We start from the raw sequence: 18,145 nt of genomic DNA on the forward strand, positions 1-18,145 counted from the left end.
TTTTTTCCTCTTTCAAATCCAAGATTACATTTGAGAGAAAAAAACATCATTATGCAGACCAATTCCCAGCTCTGGCATATAGTTAAACACCACGGTTTCAATCTGCCAGATAAACAGACAGACAGTAGCATTTATTAATTATATTTCAAAGCATACAGTTTTGCAAGACATTAACAGATATTCTATACACAAGTAAGGTTTCATGATCAATTTGGTTTGAGAAATATAAGTAAAATTCAACAGCTTAAAGTAATAGGTAATTATATCGTGTTGTCCCTGTTGTCATTGCTATGCCTTGGACTTAACAGCACTTTTTCAAAAATGAAGATGCTACTCAACCCTCACTATTATTTCCATATTTTAAGTGAACTTGGAGTAAAAAAGTGAAGACTATTGCATTCTCCCTAACCTACAATTCCATCAGGATCAGGCTTCCTGGTTTTTAGTTTTACTCTACTTTTCTATCATTGAGAACGGAGGCTTGTGCTAAGTAACTGCTCAAGACTGTCCAGCCAATAAATGGCCCAGCCAGGATTCCGGTGTAAGCCAGTCTGCTTTGAAAGTACAATACTCAAGGCATCTTTAAGTAGGGCTTCTCAAACTCATTAGAGTATCCCACTGCATTGTGAAGAAGGGGATGAAGTTTTTAGCTTTTCTAATATTATTTGACCTTGAACTCAATTTATTATATAGCATCTATTAAAATGTCATAGAGAGTTTAAAACATCACTCTCGAAGACTATCCTCCCATTATTCAAAGCCACATGGTTTTCAAACTTGTGAATGACTTCATCAGGTTTTCCTGATGCTATGTTTTATAATTATGACCATTTCCTTAACACAGTTCAGCCATGGACATTTCCGGTGGTCATTTTATAATCGCACAGATTCATTTGAGGACACACAAATATTTGGAAGTTTGTGTTTTGAACTCTGGCCTAAATGAACTCATGTCTCCATTTCTTATTCCAGATGGCGTATGTCAGAGCAAATAGCATAAACACAAAAGTAAACAGAAAAGGAGTCACGTACCTCATGGGCAGTTTCTCCAAAATTAGTTTCTATAGGTACACAACTATTTTGAAGTAAACAAATGAGGGTAATTTTAGCATCTTGTTATTTCTCTTGTTTTCAAAAAATTGTCTGCTAAATGTATAAATAGGAACAAAAATAGTCCACTAGTTTTTTTTTTCATTTTAGTTTGAAAGATTGTTTTAATTCTAAGATACACATATTGTAATCGGTACAAAAAAATCATCATAGGGTAAACTAAAATGTAAGATTTTCCAAACATAGTATCTAGAATAGATAAAAATATCAATTGTCTTCTTGCATTGGGGGTGCAAAAATAAAAGAGAAATAATTTTAACTAATATTTTAATTAAAGTATGATATTTTAACTGTATAATACATAGGAGTTTTAATAAAGATTTCATGACCCAGTTGATCACAGTTTATGTTAAATCTTTTAACTTTTCATTCCACACATGGTAATCCTGACATTTGGCAGTAACCAGAGGGAGACAAACAGGGTGTATCTTAAGGAAAGATATTGTCTGAAAGAGCACTTTTAAAAACAAATTCAGCCTAAAATGCAGTCATTTTTAGCAATGTTGGTCTTTAAATAATGCATCTGAATCAACTCGACACTGACCAAACTGGATTTTTCACTAAAATCAATATACTATGTGCTTTGCTTTTTTCAAATAGATAAATACAAACTGAGTGAAATGGAATTTTAACAGGAGACACTCTGGAAAAAAAATGTAAAGTCTTTTCTAAGGATCATTAATTTAAAACAATTTTAGGTTCAAACATCTCAAAATATCTCAACAAATTTGAAGTTCAAATTTAACTGAGAATGCTCTCTTTTATCTAGCAAACCGATCCCTTCTGAATCTACATAAAATCTTGCCCAACTACCAGGAAGTTGTTAAAATATGGAATGCAGCAAGCAAGCATGCTGTGGGAGCCCTGTGATGAAAGCAATAACGTAAACCAGATGTAATAAAGTACACACAAAGGAAACTTCCACTTTTACATCATCAAGACAATGACTAATAACACCAAGGGCAGGAGGAAGGGAGTGCAGTGGAAGGAAAAGCTGCTGAGGAATGTCAAGAGGACCTTTTCAACTCCAGCTGAGCTGACTAATTTTAGGCAAGGATGATAACTATCTTTGGTAATCTTCCTTGTTTGTAGAGTGAAATTACAACAGTTTTTTTTAGCTCTAAATTTTCTACGAGGCTAAGTCGTTTATTTCAAGGCCATCATCATTCATCCATAAAGCCTAGGTTTCTAAAAAAGACATTTCATTGGCATTATAATAGAAATAAATATCATGCATCACAACACAAGAAAAAATACGGTCACTGATGGTAAGGTCAAGGGCTTTGGTTTTATTTTTTAGTTAATTTAAAAATTGAATTGACTTCATCACAGATGGACTTTCATTCTAGCTCACATGAAAGGTTTTGAAGATATATGACCTGACATAAGCTCATATCTTAGATTTTGATGCCATAAACATAACACAAGGTATAGTGAGTTTCTGCTCCCTTTGTTTAAATAACAGGGGTATCTTTTCCTTTTGCAATTTTCATTGAGCTCAAGTAACACACGGAAATAGTACTACCAAAACAACAACAAAATGCAAAGCCTTGTCCTAATTTTTACAAATATTGTATGCGTATGATGCTTAAACAAACAGCAGGAGAAAGTTTTCTGGAAAAATCCCAGTGAATGTTTTATAGCATTCTGTCAATGTCTTTAGGCAGAAATGACTGAGAAATGATATTTGAACAGTTAAGGGGAAAATGATGGTATGATGAAATAGAAAAATTTAAGATGACAGGAACATAACAAGAAAGATTATTATGTATTGATTAGTCACTACGGTAATTTTAACTTTTAATTTGAAACATGCACGACCAGAAAAATAAAAAGATCTATTCTTAGAATTTGGCAAAGTGGCAAATCTAAAAGTGAGTAGGTTCTTACCAGGTGGCCTTAAGAAAGTTAACTAATGTTTCTAAGAGCTGGGGGCCAGAGGCGATAGCTTGATGAGCTCTGCAGACTGATAAACTTGCCTCCACACCACCCTCTGCGCTGCGCACGTTACGCCCTGCACTGGAGAGTCAGGCTAAGGACCAGACTTACCAGACTCTCTTACAGCCCCAGTCCGTATCGGCTGAGGCCTGTTCTTTGCCAAGGAAAAACACCCACATGAGATTTGGGGGAGGAAATGACATGGGAGTTTTGTTTCTATTTCCACCGCCAGGCACAGTTGTGGGGGCACTTGTGTTGACTTTTCATTCCAAACAGAGGGTGATCCTAAAACTTGGAAATATCCAGAGGGAGATAAACAGGGTCTATCTGAGTAAGGGCCTTGTCTGAAAAAGCACATTCCAATTCAGTAAATTCAGTCTAAAATGTGGTCATTTGTTTAAAAACAACATAAGCACCTGTATTAAATGTATTGGGGTCACCCTGGTTAATAAAATTATATAGGTTTCAAGTTATAATACTATGATATATCACCTATACATTGCATTGTGTATTTACCACCCAAAGTCAAATCTTCCATCATTTTTAACAATTATGTTCTGTAAATAACAAATTTGAATAAACTCAACCAAGTTGGGGTGATCCTGGACTGTTTTTGAAATCATTTTTGGGAGCTCAGCCTGGAGCTTGCTCCTCCAAGCCTTGGAACAATTTTGTAAACACCTAATTCCCTGCTTTAAACCCCTTTCAGTTAAACAAGGGAGCGGGCTCCTGTTTTCCATGAATGAAACTTGACCAATACTGAGAGGATCTAAGGTCCCTCTCAATATTTCAGTGGAAATTTTCTCAGCTGACACAACTCTGCTACTTCCTGTACAATGTATTACACGTTTTCTGTAGTTACCTGCTACAGCTGCATCCAATTCATCTTCATCCAAGGATTCCTGTGTGTTAAAGTCTCTGAAAGGAGACATGGGGTAGGATGTATTGAGATTCAAGCCCAACATGAAGTTGTGCACCTTCCCAGCACGTCCCTCTCTGGTATTGAATAAAGTTGAGTCGCTCATCAAGGCCATTATCATACGATGGACCCAGCTTGCCTGATTATCATTTTGATATTCCCTTTCAGCATCTTCATTTTCAGTGCCTAAGGAAAAGGAAAATATCATTTTACAGTTTCCAAGATTCATTTTAATAAAAAAATGTCTTCTTTGGGCAACTGAATGTTAAAACTAACAATGAAGCTCTATGGCATCTGATTTAACAAATGTTTATTTGCATAACTTAATACAGTAAATATTTCAGTTAAACATTTTTGTCCTTAAACTATTCTTACTGTACCCCTTACCTGTAAGTTAGTCTAAGATTGTATTGTCGACATTTTCACTTGGTCTATTCTTAGATTTCCATATAAATTTTTATTTCCCCCTTCTCTTCCTCCCCAGTCCTCTTCTTCCTTTGCCATCTACACAAACACAAATACACACACACACACACTCACACATGGAAAATCTGCAGTACCTAAACCTATCCTCTTCATTTCCTAAATTTCGTCTCTATCCTGTTCAGTAAACTTCCAGAAATCATGCAAACTGAGAGCAGACAACCAAAAGATTCAACATGTATTTCCTGTTCAATAAACACCCTCTAAACTGTGATTTCATTCCTACTTACAGAGTTTGGGTTTTAAAACCCTGTAATTTAAACACATGCTTTAAAATGTCTTAAAATTCAGCAATCTTCCCAAAGAAGTAGCTTTAAAGGACTTTTTCCTGAAAACCTATGTGCACATCACTACCGCTGGGAAGCTCTGTTGTGTAACCGCTTCGATCGTTGGTGCCGCCCTCACGCCTCCAGGGTTCCAGTCTTCTTTCCCCTGATGACCAGTTAGTTAACGCTCCTCAGCCTTCACTTCCTCACTCTCGCAACGTTCTGAAGATTAACTGAGTTAGTGCATTCAAGTAAATTCCTTAGGGCAGTCCCTGGCCCGTATTAAATTCTTCAGAAACACTATTTCGTAGTAGAAATAGTGGCAGCGGCAGCAGCAGCAGCAGCATAACTACCTTTATCTGTATTACCCAGTCACAATCCAAATCGGAGAACACTGTACGGCAGAATGTGATTCCACCTGCCTAAGCCCCTTTCGTTCAGATTTCTGGGAACTTTGTATATAAATATACATAAAACTGTGTGTGTACATGCGGGTTGAGAGAAAAGAGAATCTATGTTCAAAGTTCATAATTTCCAATTAATGTTAACTAAACACATATAAAACCAGAATAAGTATTTATTTTTATATTTACAAAGATTAGCATAATTGTGCTGAGTAAATGGAGTTCTCTTTCTTTTAGGAACCAATCCAGACGACTACGTATTCACTGAAAAACAAACAGCCTCTTTTCTACTGCTATGTTTTTCTAATGCCAAATCTGACAAAGAAAATCTTTTGCTAGCACAAATCAGGTTTTAAAACTAATGATTTATATCTCCATTTACACAGGATATGAACAAAATATTCAGTTATTTTCCAACGATTTGGAGCTGCTTCGTCATCATGATCACGATGATGATCACCATCACTATTATTATAATTGTGAAATATACCCCCTTCTCTAATAGCAGAGAATCGCCTTTCCTTGTGACATATCTGGAAATGGCATCCTTGGTGGGACTATCCCAGCAGCCAACAGACAAATGATAAACGATATCAACCGCTTTTAGCTCTACTACCAACAGCAAATTTCTAACTGCTGGCTCTTGCAACTTAAAGCCCTTTGTATGTATTTTGTAATTTGATGATTACAGCAACCCTGTGAGAGCAGGTACAATGACAGCAGCATAGATTTGAAGAAACCAAAGCTGAAAAATGCCTAAAGACCTTGCTCAGAATCATGACTAAAAATGAAGGAGCTTCAAGAGAATGAGAAGACAAACCATTGTCAGGGAGAAAATATTGGCAAGGCCTGATGAAGGACTGTTTCCCAAAATACAGAGAACTCTAAAACTCAATAATAAGAAAACAAACATCCCAATTACAAATGGGCAAAAGACCTTCATAGACACCTCACCATAGAAAACATACAAATGGCAAGTGAGCAAGCATATGAAAAGAGGCTCCACATCATATGTCATCAGGGAATGCAAATTAAAACAACAATGAGATAACACTACACATTTACTAGAAATGCCAAAATCCAAAACATGAACACCACCAGGTGCTGGCAAAGAATGTTGAGCAACAAAAATTTTCATTTATTGTGGGTGAGCATGCAAAATGGTACAGCCACTTTAGAATACAGTCTGAAAACTTCTTATAAAACTAAATTATATTCCTATCAAGTGATTCAGCAATTATGCTTCTTGGTTTTTACCTAAAACAGTTGAAAACTTATATCCACACACAAAAAAATCTGAATATAGGTGTTTATAGCAACTTTATTCATAATTGCTCAGATCTAGAAGTGACCAAGATATTCTTTGGTAGATGATAGGTAAATTGTGGTACATCCTGACAATGGACTATTCAGCACTAAAAAAGAAATGAGCTATTAAACCATGAGAAGACATGGAGGAACGTTAAATGCATATTACTAAGTGAAAAAAGCCAATCTGAAAATGCTTCTGTACTGTATGATTCCAGCTCTATGTCATCCTGGAAAAGACACAACTATGGGGACAGTGGAAAGATCAGCGGTTGCCAGGGGTTGGGGCAGGGGACAAAAGGATGAATAAACTGAGCACAGAGGACTTTCAGGGCAGTGAAACTACTTTGTCTGATACCGTGGTGGTAGATAAATGTCATTTTACATTTGTGAAAATGTATCCAATACCAAGAGTGAAGCCTAAAGTTTGGACTTCGGGCGGTGATGATGTGTCGGTGTGGGTTCACTGATTGTAACAAATGTACCCCTGTGGTACAGGGTGTGGATGGTGCGGAAGGCTGCGTGTGTATGGGCACCAAGGATATATGAGAACACCATCCTTTTTGCTGAACTTCGCTGTAATCTAAAACTACTCTAAAAATAGTCTACTTAAAAGGAGATAAATGGATATTGAGAGCTAATATTAAATGTAAGTTGTGATATCATAAAAGTCCTAGAGGAAAACATAGGTAGTAAAATTTCAGATATCCCACACAACAGTATTTTTGCCAATACCTCATAGGGGCAGGGAAATAAAGGAAACAATAAACAAATAAGACTACATCAAATTAAAAAGCTTCTGCACAGCTAAAGAAACCATCATCAAAACGAAAAAGGAACAGACGGTATGGGAGAACATATTTGCCAATGATACATCAGACAAGGGTTTAATCTCCATAATATATAAAAAAACTCACATAATTCAACACCAGGAGACAAACAATCCAGTTTTTAAAAAAATGGGCAAAGGATCTGAATATCTGAATAGACACTCCCCCTCCCTCCCTCTCTCTCTCTCAAATCAATGAATTTTTTAAAATTTTAAAAATACATTGTTTAAAGAAAAATTTGACTTTTTAAAAGCCATGTAAAGGTGTTCACAAACCACTATTTCCATGCAGAAAGCCCAGTGAAATAATCAAACTTAAAACAGAATTTGGTATTCCTAACGTTTCAGTTTGTTCTTCATTTGTTCAATTGATAATATTCATGAGGTATTAAAAAGAAAAGAAATAAGGGATATTTCTGCATTGCATATTTGATTACATATATAGCATCAATTCTTACTCTCTGAAAACAATTATCTTATTATTCAGTGCCTTCGGCAGAGACTACCATGCGCACCTTGAGCGTGAGGTCAGAGAAACATTCATAACCCTTTCCTAATGGGCTTCCACCAGAGAGGGTTCCAGCTCTCTTACCTTTGGGTTCTTGTGATTCATCATCGCTATCTGAGCTATCATTACTCACGATATGCTTTGCTGTAATATTTTCTGTGGAAAGAACACAAAACAATTGAAGGATCTCAGGTGTTAAGACTCACAATTAAATTTACCATACGGATGGAACCTCATCAAAACCGCAGAGTGAGATCTACTAGATTACTAGTATAAATTTAGATCTATTTAGATTGGTTTCTCATTGGAAAACAAAATTTCCCAGGACATGAAAATTTAGTTTGAAATTTATTCATTCATGATTTAGAGAGAATAATTTTTGTTTATCTTAATTCTGACAAGGATGACTTGATTATAGGAAGCTTCTCATTATACATACATATATATATATATATTTCTTTGATTAAATATGCTTAAGTGGTATTTATGAAGGTAAATCAGGAGGAAACCAAAATCTATAGTGGGGCTACAGAGCAGTTTCATCACAATAAATGAAAGCTGCTAATATATCTTTCGATTTTCAATATCACTGAAAAATTGTCTGTTAAAATGTGCCTTTTGTGTTGAGAATTTGGGCTTCCTCAGAGCGTATTAAGAGAGCAGTTATAAAAAGCAAGATAGAAACCACAAATCCTTAAAACAACAATGGCAGTAAAAACCTAAACCAAAAACTAGTTGTCTTTTTCCAAGTAAAAAGTACCTAAATTATGAGTACATAGACCATTCTTTCTAATTGTCATTTATAGAAAAATCAAACTTTCTTTGGATGCTTACATAAAACCACTTTCTGCATAGCAATTTATTTTTTTCTTCTATTAGTCAATAATTTTTTTTAAGAAACTGACTTCAAGCTTATAATTTTCTTTGACAGAATCATGTTGGGGCTTTAAACTCAGAGAAATATATAGGTATATCTTTAGATTTTCCCATATTACTGTAAATGTTTACTTTACCTACACAAATGTCATGTATTTAAATGCTTAGATTATATAATAGAAGGGCTAATAAATGCTTAAAGCAGTAAATGACTTTCTAATGTTTAGATTTCTTTAATTTTACTGGCATAATTACACATATGAAATTTTGTAAAGGAAAACATTCACTGGCTAATGTTATTCATTTTATTTTGTGACTATTAGAAAAGGTATGTTTGTTGCAGAGATGAGGGGGCATGTTAAAAAATGGTCTCCTCCAGGTACTATATGCCATTAGGTGTCTTTCTGTTCCAACATGTATTTTGGAAGGACAAAATTTTCCTTCTTTAAGCATTTTTGGGGTCATATTTGATGCTCTCCATTAAAAAGATAGTTCACCAAAATACTGCCTTCTCCACATAGAAGTATTTATGTTCTAAATAGCTAAATATTCTGAATTTATCGATTTCATTTTAATTTGTCGGACTGTGGTCCAATTTACCTTAAAGCCTTCCTTCAGAAGTGAGAGAAAAACAAACACCTCCGAGTACCCCTTTAAGAGGTGGACTTTGGTTGGCTAGTGGATGAAAGAGTCACCAGGGACCTTCAGATTCCCCTCAGTCACCCCTCTGGTCTCATTTCTGGAAACCCTTCACTAATCTGAGGTAACAGGCATCCTGCTGACCAGCTTCCTCAAGTTGACGATATTGCCCTTAACTGACACACAGAACAAGTAAATAAACGGCCAAACCACTGGTCTCAACGGGGACGCCTCACACCAAAGAATAAGTCTCAGGACTATTTGGTATAAATATTCTCCTTTTCCTTGGACTCCAGCCATTGTCTCACCCGCCTTCAGAGGTGTTATTTCAGTCCTATTCTCTTCCTGCCTTCGGAGGAAAAACTAACAAACCCTGGGTTTATTTGAATTATTCAACAGAGGCAGTGCACAGGGAGGCAAGCCTCATAACATGTGGTACTTTTATTTTTCTCTTTTTTTCCCCTGAAATCTTCATATCATTTAGAGAAGAGTTAGTTATGTCCACAAAAGTAGAGTTGATAATATCTGGAATATAATGTACATTTAATAAATGAAGTCAGAGCATTTCAGCAGGACATGCTTCATCTTGTTACCTTTAGAAAGTGTGGCTCTGTAGTTAAGAAGCAATGGATATATTATGCCTAGAAAATATTTAGGTTGATTCACCCACATCAACCTAATAAAGTTACTGATAACTTTAGAACAATTATAATTTTTATGATGTTTTTATTTTGTCTCCATATACATGTTAGAGAAATTTATCAATATCCCATAGTTATTATCAATGTCAGCATGTTCTTACAATACCTAATTCTTCCTCCATTGTGGAACCTCTATTTTGTGAGCTGGAAACTCCCAAGACCCTGTTGAATAAGATAGAAAAAGCACTGCCCCAGACACCTAAAATAAAGCAAAAACAGAGAGGAACTTAGAATGCACCAAGCTTTAAAACAGTCAGACCAACTAGCAGTAGATTTTGATCACTTACCCATTAAGAAATGCAAGGGGTTTTCTTCATATTTCTTCACAACTTTTCCCATAAAAAATTTGCTTCCAAATAAATCAGGGGTCATGAAAGTGCCATATTTAGCCATGCCAATCTCATATGGACTAAATTCAACCCAATCTGAAAGCATTAAAAAAATTCAGTCCCTTAATAGAAAATATTACAGACATGTGCAATTGTTAAAGATCACTTCAGTGCCATAATTACCATTCACTTATTTAAAATATTTTTTTAAAGATTAACCAAATATGCCCTGGCCAGATGGCTCAGTTGGAGCATCATCCTGTAGACCAAAAGTTCGCAGGTTTGATTCCTGGTCAAGGCACATACCTAGGTTCCAGGTTCCATCCTTCATCAGGGCGCATACTAAAGGCAAAAAATTGATGTCTCTCTCCCCCCACACCGCCCCAACCAGTCCTCCTCTCTCTCTCTAAAATAAAAAAACACATCCTCATGTGAGGATTCAAAAAAATAATCAAAGGCCTATTATGCATATGGCATTGTCTAGAAGATGGGAGAAGTGTTTATAGATGAGTAAAACGAGAAGACAAAAGGATCCCTTCTAATTTACACAAATTGAATACCTTTTGCATTGAAAAGCACAGGCATCTTTCATAAATCTACCTTAATTCTATAGTGTGGAAAGCTGAAAACTGCTGACTTAGATTTAAAACTCTTTCTGGTAGTGCATGCAGACTATGAAAATGGAAGAAACTGTTTCTAACATTTGCTTTTCTTCATCTTTCCTCAAGTTTGCTTTATTAACTATTATTCTAACTCACAAGATTACAACGTGAAGTTTTTATGTGTAGAATCTGAAGGAACACAAGGTGACAGGGTCAATGGAGTGGATGTTCTAAGAAGAGAAGCTCTGGAGCCAGAGCCCTGCATGCCAACCCCATTCTCCTGCTCACTACCTGCAGCCTTGGGTAGGCTACTTGTGTTCTCTGTGTTTTTGTTCCCTAATCTGTAAAATTTGAATAAAGTCAGTAGATAGTTTGTAGAATTATTGTGAGGACTTAATGAGTTAAGAAATGTGAAGTGCTCAGAAGAAGGCACAGAACATTTTAATCACTCAATTAAATGGAGGCCATATTATACTTCATGCATGTCCATGGCTATAACATGTCTAATTATTATTTAAATCTTGATGCATCAAAAAAGAGTTCCAGGTTTCTGAACCCTACTTCCTGTACTTGCCACTCTCTTAGTCTTCCCCGTCTTGGGAAACAGTACTTCTTTTCATATATTTATACCACTATTCATACTTTATAATTATCCTTAGTTGTCTTTTTCTCTTATATTTCACATACAAAATATCAAATTCTGCAGGCTCAATGATCAGATATGGTTAGAAACTGGCTACGTATCCATTAGTCACCACGATCATCCTGGTCCAAGACATGATATTTTCTCCCCTGGGTCTCCAAAACAGCCTCCTAAAATCTCTCTTCTCTATTATTCCCTTACTATCTTTTTGATATGCTGTAGCCAGAATGGACTTTGAAAAATGTAAGTCGCAGCCCACTAATGGCAGCTGAAAGCTTTCCAATGACCTCCCATTACACTGAAAATAAAGTCATGGCTGACAAGGCCTCATGAGGCTTCTGGCTCATACTCCCTGCCTGAACACGTGCCCTCAGCAATCTCCTGTCGTGTTTGGTCTTGCTTAGTCCACTTCAGCCACAGGAGACTTCTTAGTGTTCCTCACAGAGGCCAAGCTCACTCCCACCTCGGTGTCTTCAAGCTTGCTATTCCCTTCTGCAGATATAAGGCTGCTTCTTATTAACCTTTAGTTTAAGGTCTTTGCGGACCACGCTGCATAAAGTCCCATACCATCCAGCCTGGCATAAACAATAACCTTCTGCCCACCCTTATTTCTTGTTTCAGCTTTTCCATTTCTGAAATGATAACATGTATATATACATGCTTTGCCAAAAAAAAATCCCAAATCCAAACAACTCCAAAATCTACAAATTTTGCTTTGTTTTGTTCTGTTCTGTTTTTGCTCTCACTCCAGTGGTAAAAACCTAACCGGAACTCACTTAGTAAAAAAACCAGTCCTGAACTGTTGTGAAGCTTAATCTTTACCTATCCCACTCAATCTAAACATTGATATATTCTACTAGAGAAATCACTCTATTATTTATAAGACCCCCATTGGGAATATTATGCAATATGCAATCTAAATATTTTTAAACTTTAAAATCTAAAATATTTTAAATTCTAAAACATCTGTCCCCAAAGTATTAGGAAAGGAACCATGGATGTATATTTATTATTTATACTGTGATAGATCAGAACGTCATACTTTTGGGGAGGAAATGGAAATCACAACTGTGATGAGAAGGTATTTATAACACATTTCAAATCTAGGCCAATGGCAGATACACTTTCATCAGGTAGTGGTGTGTTTCACAGTGATTTGCATGGAGTTAGCGAGACATGACTGGCGATGAGTCAGAGGCTGTTAGGAAATGCTTGATATCACTGCGAGTAATCTATCTCTAAATTTCACAGCCCTATCTTGGGTACTGACACATAATAGTTTCCTGGTTCTTACTTCCCTAAGTGATCTGTCCTTTATTAATGCTGTGGCTTGTGTCCATGATAATTACAGACATTCTCAAGAGGTAAGGTTTGCTGTCTAATCCCTACTGGAGCCCTGCCTTGGCAGTGCTGGACATGGAGGAATAATGCATGATGATGGTATTATTCCTTTGTTACTAACTCGTACATTCAAACTTGAACCTTTCCGCTGCACCTCCATCTACCTATTTCCAAATTCTTCTTGAGCTTGGATTCGCAGTCATCACATCCCGCTATCGTTGCCTGAAAGGAAATATATCACTTCTCTTCCCATCTAGCTCACCTGGTTCTGTAAACCAGGATATCACAGCCCAGGAAAAAAATTCTTTTAACTGAAACCACTCACATCAAATCATCAGCACATCTGACCAGTAACCTTTAGGTTTTTCATATTTATCTTCTCCACTCTTTTTTTTATTTTATCAGTATCACCCTAGTTCCAGGGCCTTATTACAAAAACACAGAGATATCATTGCTTCCAGTTTCTTTTCTTGCCAATTGACCTATGTGAATCATCAAAATGCTTTTTTAACAAAAACACTACTTAAAGAATCTCAGCGCCCTATCCAAAAGCACTAATTCCCTTTATCATCATAATTGAATACAGATATTTCTGTCTAGAATTCAGATTTTCTTTTTATTGCTTGGCACAAATGGTTTTCCCAAACATTTCACCAGTTCATACCAAGGCTAGTGTTTTGTTTTGTTTTTTTCCTGGTACCCAAAGCACACCTTTGACTTCTCTTCTCAGTATTTTCTCATGCTGTTTTGCTCAAAGATGACTTTTCACCTTGTATGGCTCATTGATTTTTCAAATTTTATTTTTGTGCTGTTAGTGGACTCGTAACTTTTGTGAGGAAGAGTACTACAGTTTGACTCCTTTAGTGTCTGTCAAAGAGCTGAATGAACCTGTCAAAGAGCTGAGTCCCTACGTTGTGCTCAGTAAATGCAATTTACTGACCAGCGGATATTTGAAAAGTGGAAGTTTTAAATCCTGTCCGCAACGCAGTGAAGTGGAGGAGTCCAAAATATTTAACAATTTAAACAGCTAATGTTTGTTTGTTTAAAATCTTCAAAAGAGGAAAATGTTTAAAACTATTCTAAGAGGGAAGAAAAACATTCTCTAATATTGTTGAAGTTGATAACATTTCTGTAACCTAATATGGTTCTTTGACTCAAAAAATATAATTCAGAGAGTTCAACTTTGCCCCATTAAATATCCAGTTTGAATCTAAGAAAATTTCAAAGGCATAAATGATAGACATGTCTCCACCCTTTTTTCCCAATAACTCAAGGTACTTAAATTCTCATAACTTGCATCTTTGAATGCCTTATCTAGGCGCAAGATCCACATAACTAATGTTTGATGGCTTTGTCCGACTCTGCTGGAAGAAACAGCTTGAACTCCTTATCACAGAAGCTTAACAATGAAGGTTAATGGTGTACCTCTTATCTCAGCAACAACATCGCAGTTAGTCAGTTGGTCCAAGGCAGACATATCTGGGTCCTAAGACTACTAACTGAACATAAAGCTGTCTTTTCTCACTCTGGATGAATCCCAAATATTCACTTGCTGAAATATAATTGATTCTTTAATTATTTTAGTCAGACTGTCAAGAACGGCTGCTAAAAGTTCAGAGTATAAAGAGACTGTGAAATCATAACAATAGTAATTAAACTATTATATTTTTATGTTTTTAAATCATATTTAGTCTCATGAGTATCTCACGGATTGTCAGAATGGCTCTGTAAGACAAATCTGTTTTTTAAATGATGAGAAAAATAAGAATCAGAGACGTTAAGTAACCCACCCAAGTTAAAGTCAGCTTAGAGGACAAAAGACAGTCTTCCAAATTAGTAATGTCTGTCTGACCATATCATAATGCTTCTGGGGTAAAAGATGGCTTAGTTGGCTATGCACAGATTGAACTGGCATGCTAGTTGTATTTATTAGCCAATTTCCAAACATTACAAGACCTCACAAGACAACAGCTATGGGAAAGCATAAAACAAAAACAAAACAAAACAAAAATAATGTAATTATGGCACTTACTTTTGTATATGATAAAATCTTAATTCTCTCTGTACACTCCCTTACGGTCAAGGTGTGGTTTTTTTATTGCTGAGGAGCACAACTTGGTTTCCCTAGGCTCCTATTGCATGCCTTACCCCAATTAATAATTAAATTTTTTAAGTACAAACCCTATTCATCTTTAAGATACAGACTTTTGACTTTCGTCACACAGATTTCATAGAACACTCTCATTTGTTAAGATTTACTGAACCTTAATAAAGTACTTTATCTCATTTATTTAGCAAAACACTATAAGGAGAGCATTTAACATCTTTATTTAACAGAAGAGGAAACTGAGGCTAAAAGATATTATATCACTTACTCAAGGGAATAGTGCATAGTAACATTCTGTTCCTTCTGGTGCCTTAGCTTCTTTAATAATTTTTGTAAAATTCCCAAACAGATTATAAGGTTTTATAGAGCAGGGGCAATGCACTGTGGTGCGGGAAGGAGGTTCGGCTCAGTCCTGGCACCCTGCATTCGACGGGGTCAGTAATCAAAGAAGCCAATATTTTTATGAAAAGAAAAAAGGATTTTTTGAGACCAAGTCTCAGCTCTGCTATTTGCTTTCTAAGCAGCAATATGCAATCATTTAATCTTTCTGATGTTTTATTTTTTTCTTTTGTAAAGCATAGCTAAAAATCCCTGCCTCCCTGGGTTGTAGTAAAAGTTGAATAAGATAATAAATAGAAGGGCTTTCTGAACCATAAGCATAATAAACATTTTACTCAAGATACTTGATAAACACTTACTGAATAAATAAATTGCAGGTGCACCGTGGTTTATAAACTATTCAAAATTTTTGCCTGAGAGTAAGTAGTCAGTTGAGGATAAAAAGTGAGAATTAATAAAAATGCAAAAGGATTCTGGATATAAATTTGTGAATGACATGCCATTCACAGTGATTTTTTTAAGCTCGTTTTTTAAGTGTGACTGATGACACTGAGATGCTTTTCCTAAAAATGCAATAAACTTTACCAACCACAGTCAGAAATGCTGCCACTCTGCAGCATAGGATGGGCAGAGGCTCCCAAAACTATGTCACAAAATTTTAGAGCATAGACCAAGAAGCAAAGCTACAGAAGAAACAAGTATTTACATCTGAGACTTAACAAATAGGGGCATTTTATGCACCAGCTGCCACAAGTATACACTAGTACTTCTTGAATTATAAAAATTAGAATAGTGCATTGCATAAAACACATATATCTTGTTACCTAATTTAATTAAAATATGAGCAGTAAAAAAGAGACTATGCATTGCCTAAAAGCACCAGGCATATCTTGTTGAAAACCTTTGAGAAATAAGGAATTAAAATTGAGTCATTGATTATATTCATGATTTATTTTTTATAATTTATTTTTTAGTTCACTAATATCGATGAAGATATATTAGTAACTAGTTTCCTGAAATATTCTCTATAACCAGAAAATCACCTACCTTTATATTTCCTTATGTGTTCAAATGTTTTTGTGTTACAGAAAATATATTAAAACGAGCAACTGAAATGCCTTCCTCTAAAGAAAATCATAAGAAGCTACAGTTCAAAATTACCGGGAAATGTTCTGAAAGAGGAAGTTACACACCTGCAAACATCAGTTCTGAAACATCAGGCTTGACATGTAGACAGGTGAAGAGCGGTAAAGGGCATTGTGCCGTATTGACTTTTTCCTTCAAACTGCTCAAGGTTATGTTCATTCTCTGTCCACAGAAGAAAGGAAGAAAGGGTTTTTAATGTACAAACAGATACTGGTAGAAAATGATTTAAAACAGCAATTCCAATCAAGACATTTACATTTTTTATAATAAAAATTAATCTTACTACTTCTAGAAATTTCTGGGTCCTGAATAAACAACAAAAAGTAAGCTCTATAAAAGTAATTGCCTTCATTCTAAAAACAACCAGATCCCAAGGGACCATGTCTACTTGTGAAGTGGAGAATGATTTGGCAATGCTAAGGAGCCCCCAAAGACTTTAGCCCCAGATTTCCTGGCACAGACTCTTTTTCTCCCCACTTATTCTTCCAATGAAATATCACACTGTAGCCATGTGTCACATGAGTTTGCTCCATGAGATTCACTGTTTTCTGACTTTCTCCAGGACACCTCCACTTTCCCTCTACCATTGAAATATTACTTGTGCTCTCCTCCTTATCTAAAAAGATTGCTATTTGGCGGAGTGGGAAGTTCAGAGTTCAAAAGTGTATTTTTCCACAGAAAAGGAATGCAAAATACTTCCTTACATCAAAACTGATACACAGCTAGAATAAATTAGTAAGTGCTAGTTTGAAATGTAGAAGAATTATGTATGGCAGGAACTATGTGCTCTCAGCACACAATGTTGATCGGATAAGTTGAGTCAAGTGACTTTTACAAAATATATCATATTTTGTTTTATTTAATACATAATGATATACATGGTCTATTACATTAAAAGGGTTGTAGAATGAGCCATAGCTTACATTGTGAATTAGTGTTTCTCCTATTAACATCCCGAAGATATCAGTAAAGGTGACAGGTTGTCCAGACCTTTTCTTCTTCCATAAAGACTCAACATATCTTTTAACTTTCTGTGGTGTGAGAAGTAAAAGGGGGTTGTGGCTAACATTTTTCATGAGCTCTTCATTAATTTCTTCTGGCCCTTTCTCTGGAAAATCAGGATGAGAATATAAGGTTGACATATACCTGTAAAGAAAACAAAAAGACAATTTATAAAGATGATGGGCATTACATAATCTCCAAAGAAAACAGACACTCTCTGTCATAAAAAAAGAAAGGATGGTAGAGTTGGTTAACTTAATTAGCTGATTGATGATATTAACTCATTTAAGGAAAGAATGCATTGATCAGAAAGGAGCTAGTCTACAATGGAAGCAAAGTAAAGGAAAGGTTTCAGAAGAAACACTGGACTTCTCATGCACTGACCAGAGGAGAGGGTGCCCTACTGGGCCTACTGTGCACTGTCATGTCTCCAGGAATGGACATCCCTGTGACTCTATCAGAGACTGATGACACGACTCCTTTGAGTCATGTAAATAGACTTGTCTGAATATACCACTAGTCAAACAATCTGATGATATGACTTTCGGTGATGATTATCTGCAAGTAGAAAATGTGCTTCATGATCATTGTAACTGCCTGACACTGACAAATGCAATTTTTAATCGTCCATTGGCCAAACTGGCAGAATCCCAAG

General features: G+C 35.9%; 1 protein-coding gene across 1 annotated transcript in view; it reads right to left on the reverse strand.

The window, feature by feature from the left end:
• The window catches only part of PLA2G4A (phospholipase A2 group IVA), a 144,133-nt gene that overhangs the window by 23,052 nt on the left and 102,936 nt on the right, over positions 1-18,145 (reverse strand). Inside the window, exons 9-14 of the mRNA XM_054587640.1 lie at positions 17,412-17,634; positions 16,536-16,650; positions 10,269-10,406; positions 10,088-10,180; positions 7,850-7,921; positions 3,911-4,153 (exon numbers count right to left, since the gene is read on the reverse strand). Of these exons, the coding sequence (XP_054443615.1) occupies positions 3,911-4,153; positions 7,850-7,921; positions 10,088-10,180; positions 10,269-10,406; positions 16,536-16,650; positions 17,412-17,634 (884 nt within the window). The remainder of the gene's footprint in view (positions 1-3,910; positions 4,154-7,849; positions 7,922-10,087; positions 10,181-10,268; positions 10,407-16,535; positions 16,651-17,411; positions 17,635-18,145) is intronic.

The sequence above is a fragment of the Pteronotus mesoamericanus genome, unplaced genomic scaffold (genome assembly GCF_021234165.1).
Source record: "Pteronotus mesoamericanus isolate MK-2021 breed Mesoamerican mustached bat unplaced genomic scaffold, CSHL_Meso_final scaffold_1186, whole genome shotgun sequence".
In the NCBI taxonomy this organism is placed as follows: Eukaryota; Metazoa; Chordata; class Mammalia; order Chiroptera; family Mormoopidae; genus Pteronotus; species Pteronotus mesoamericanus.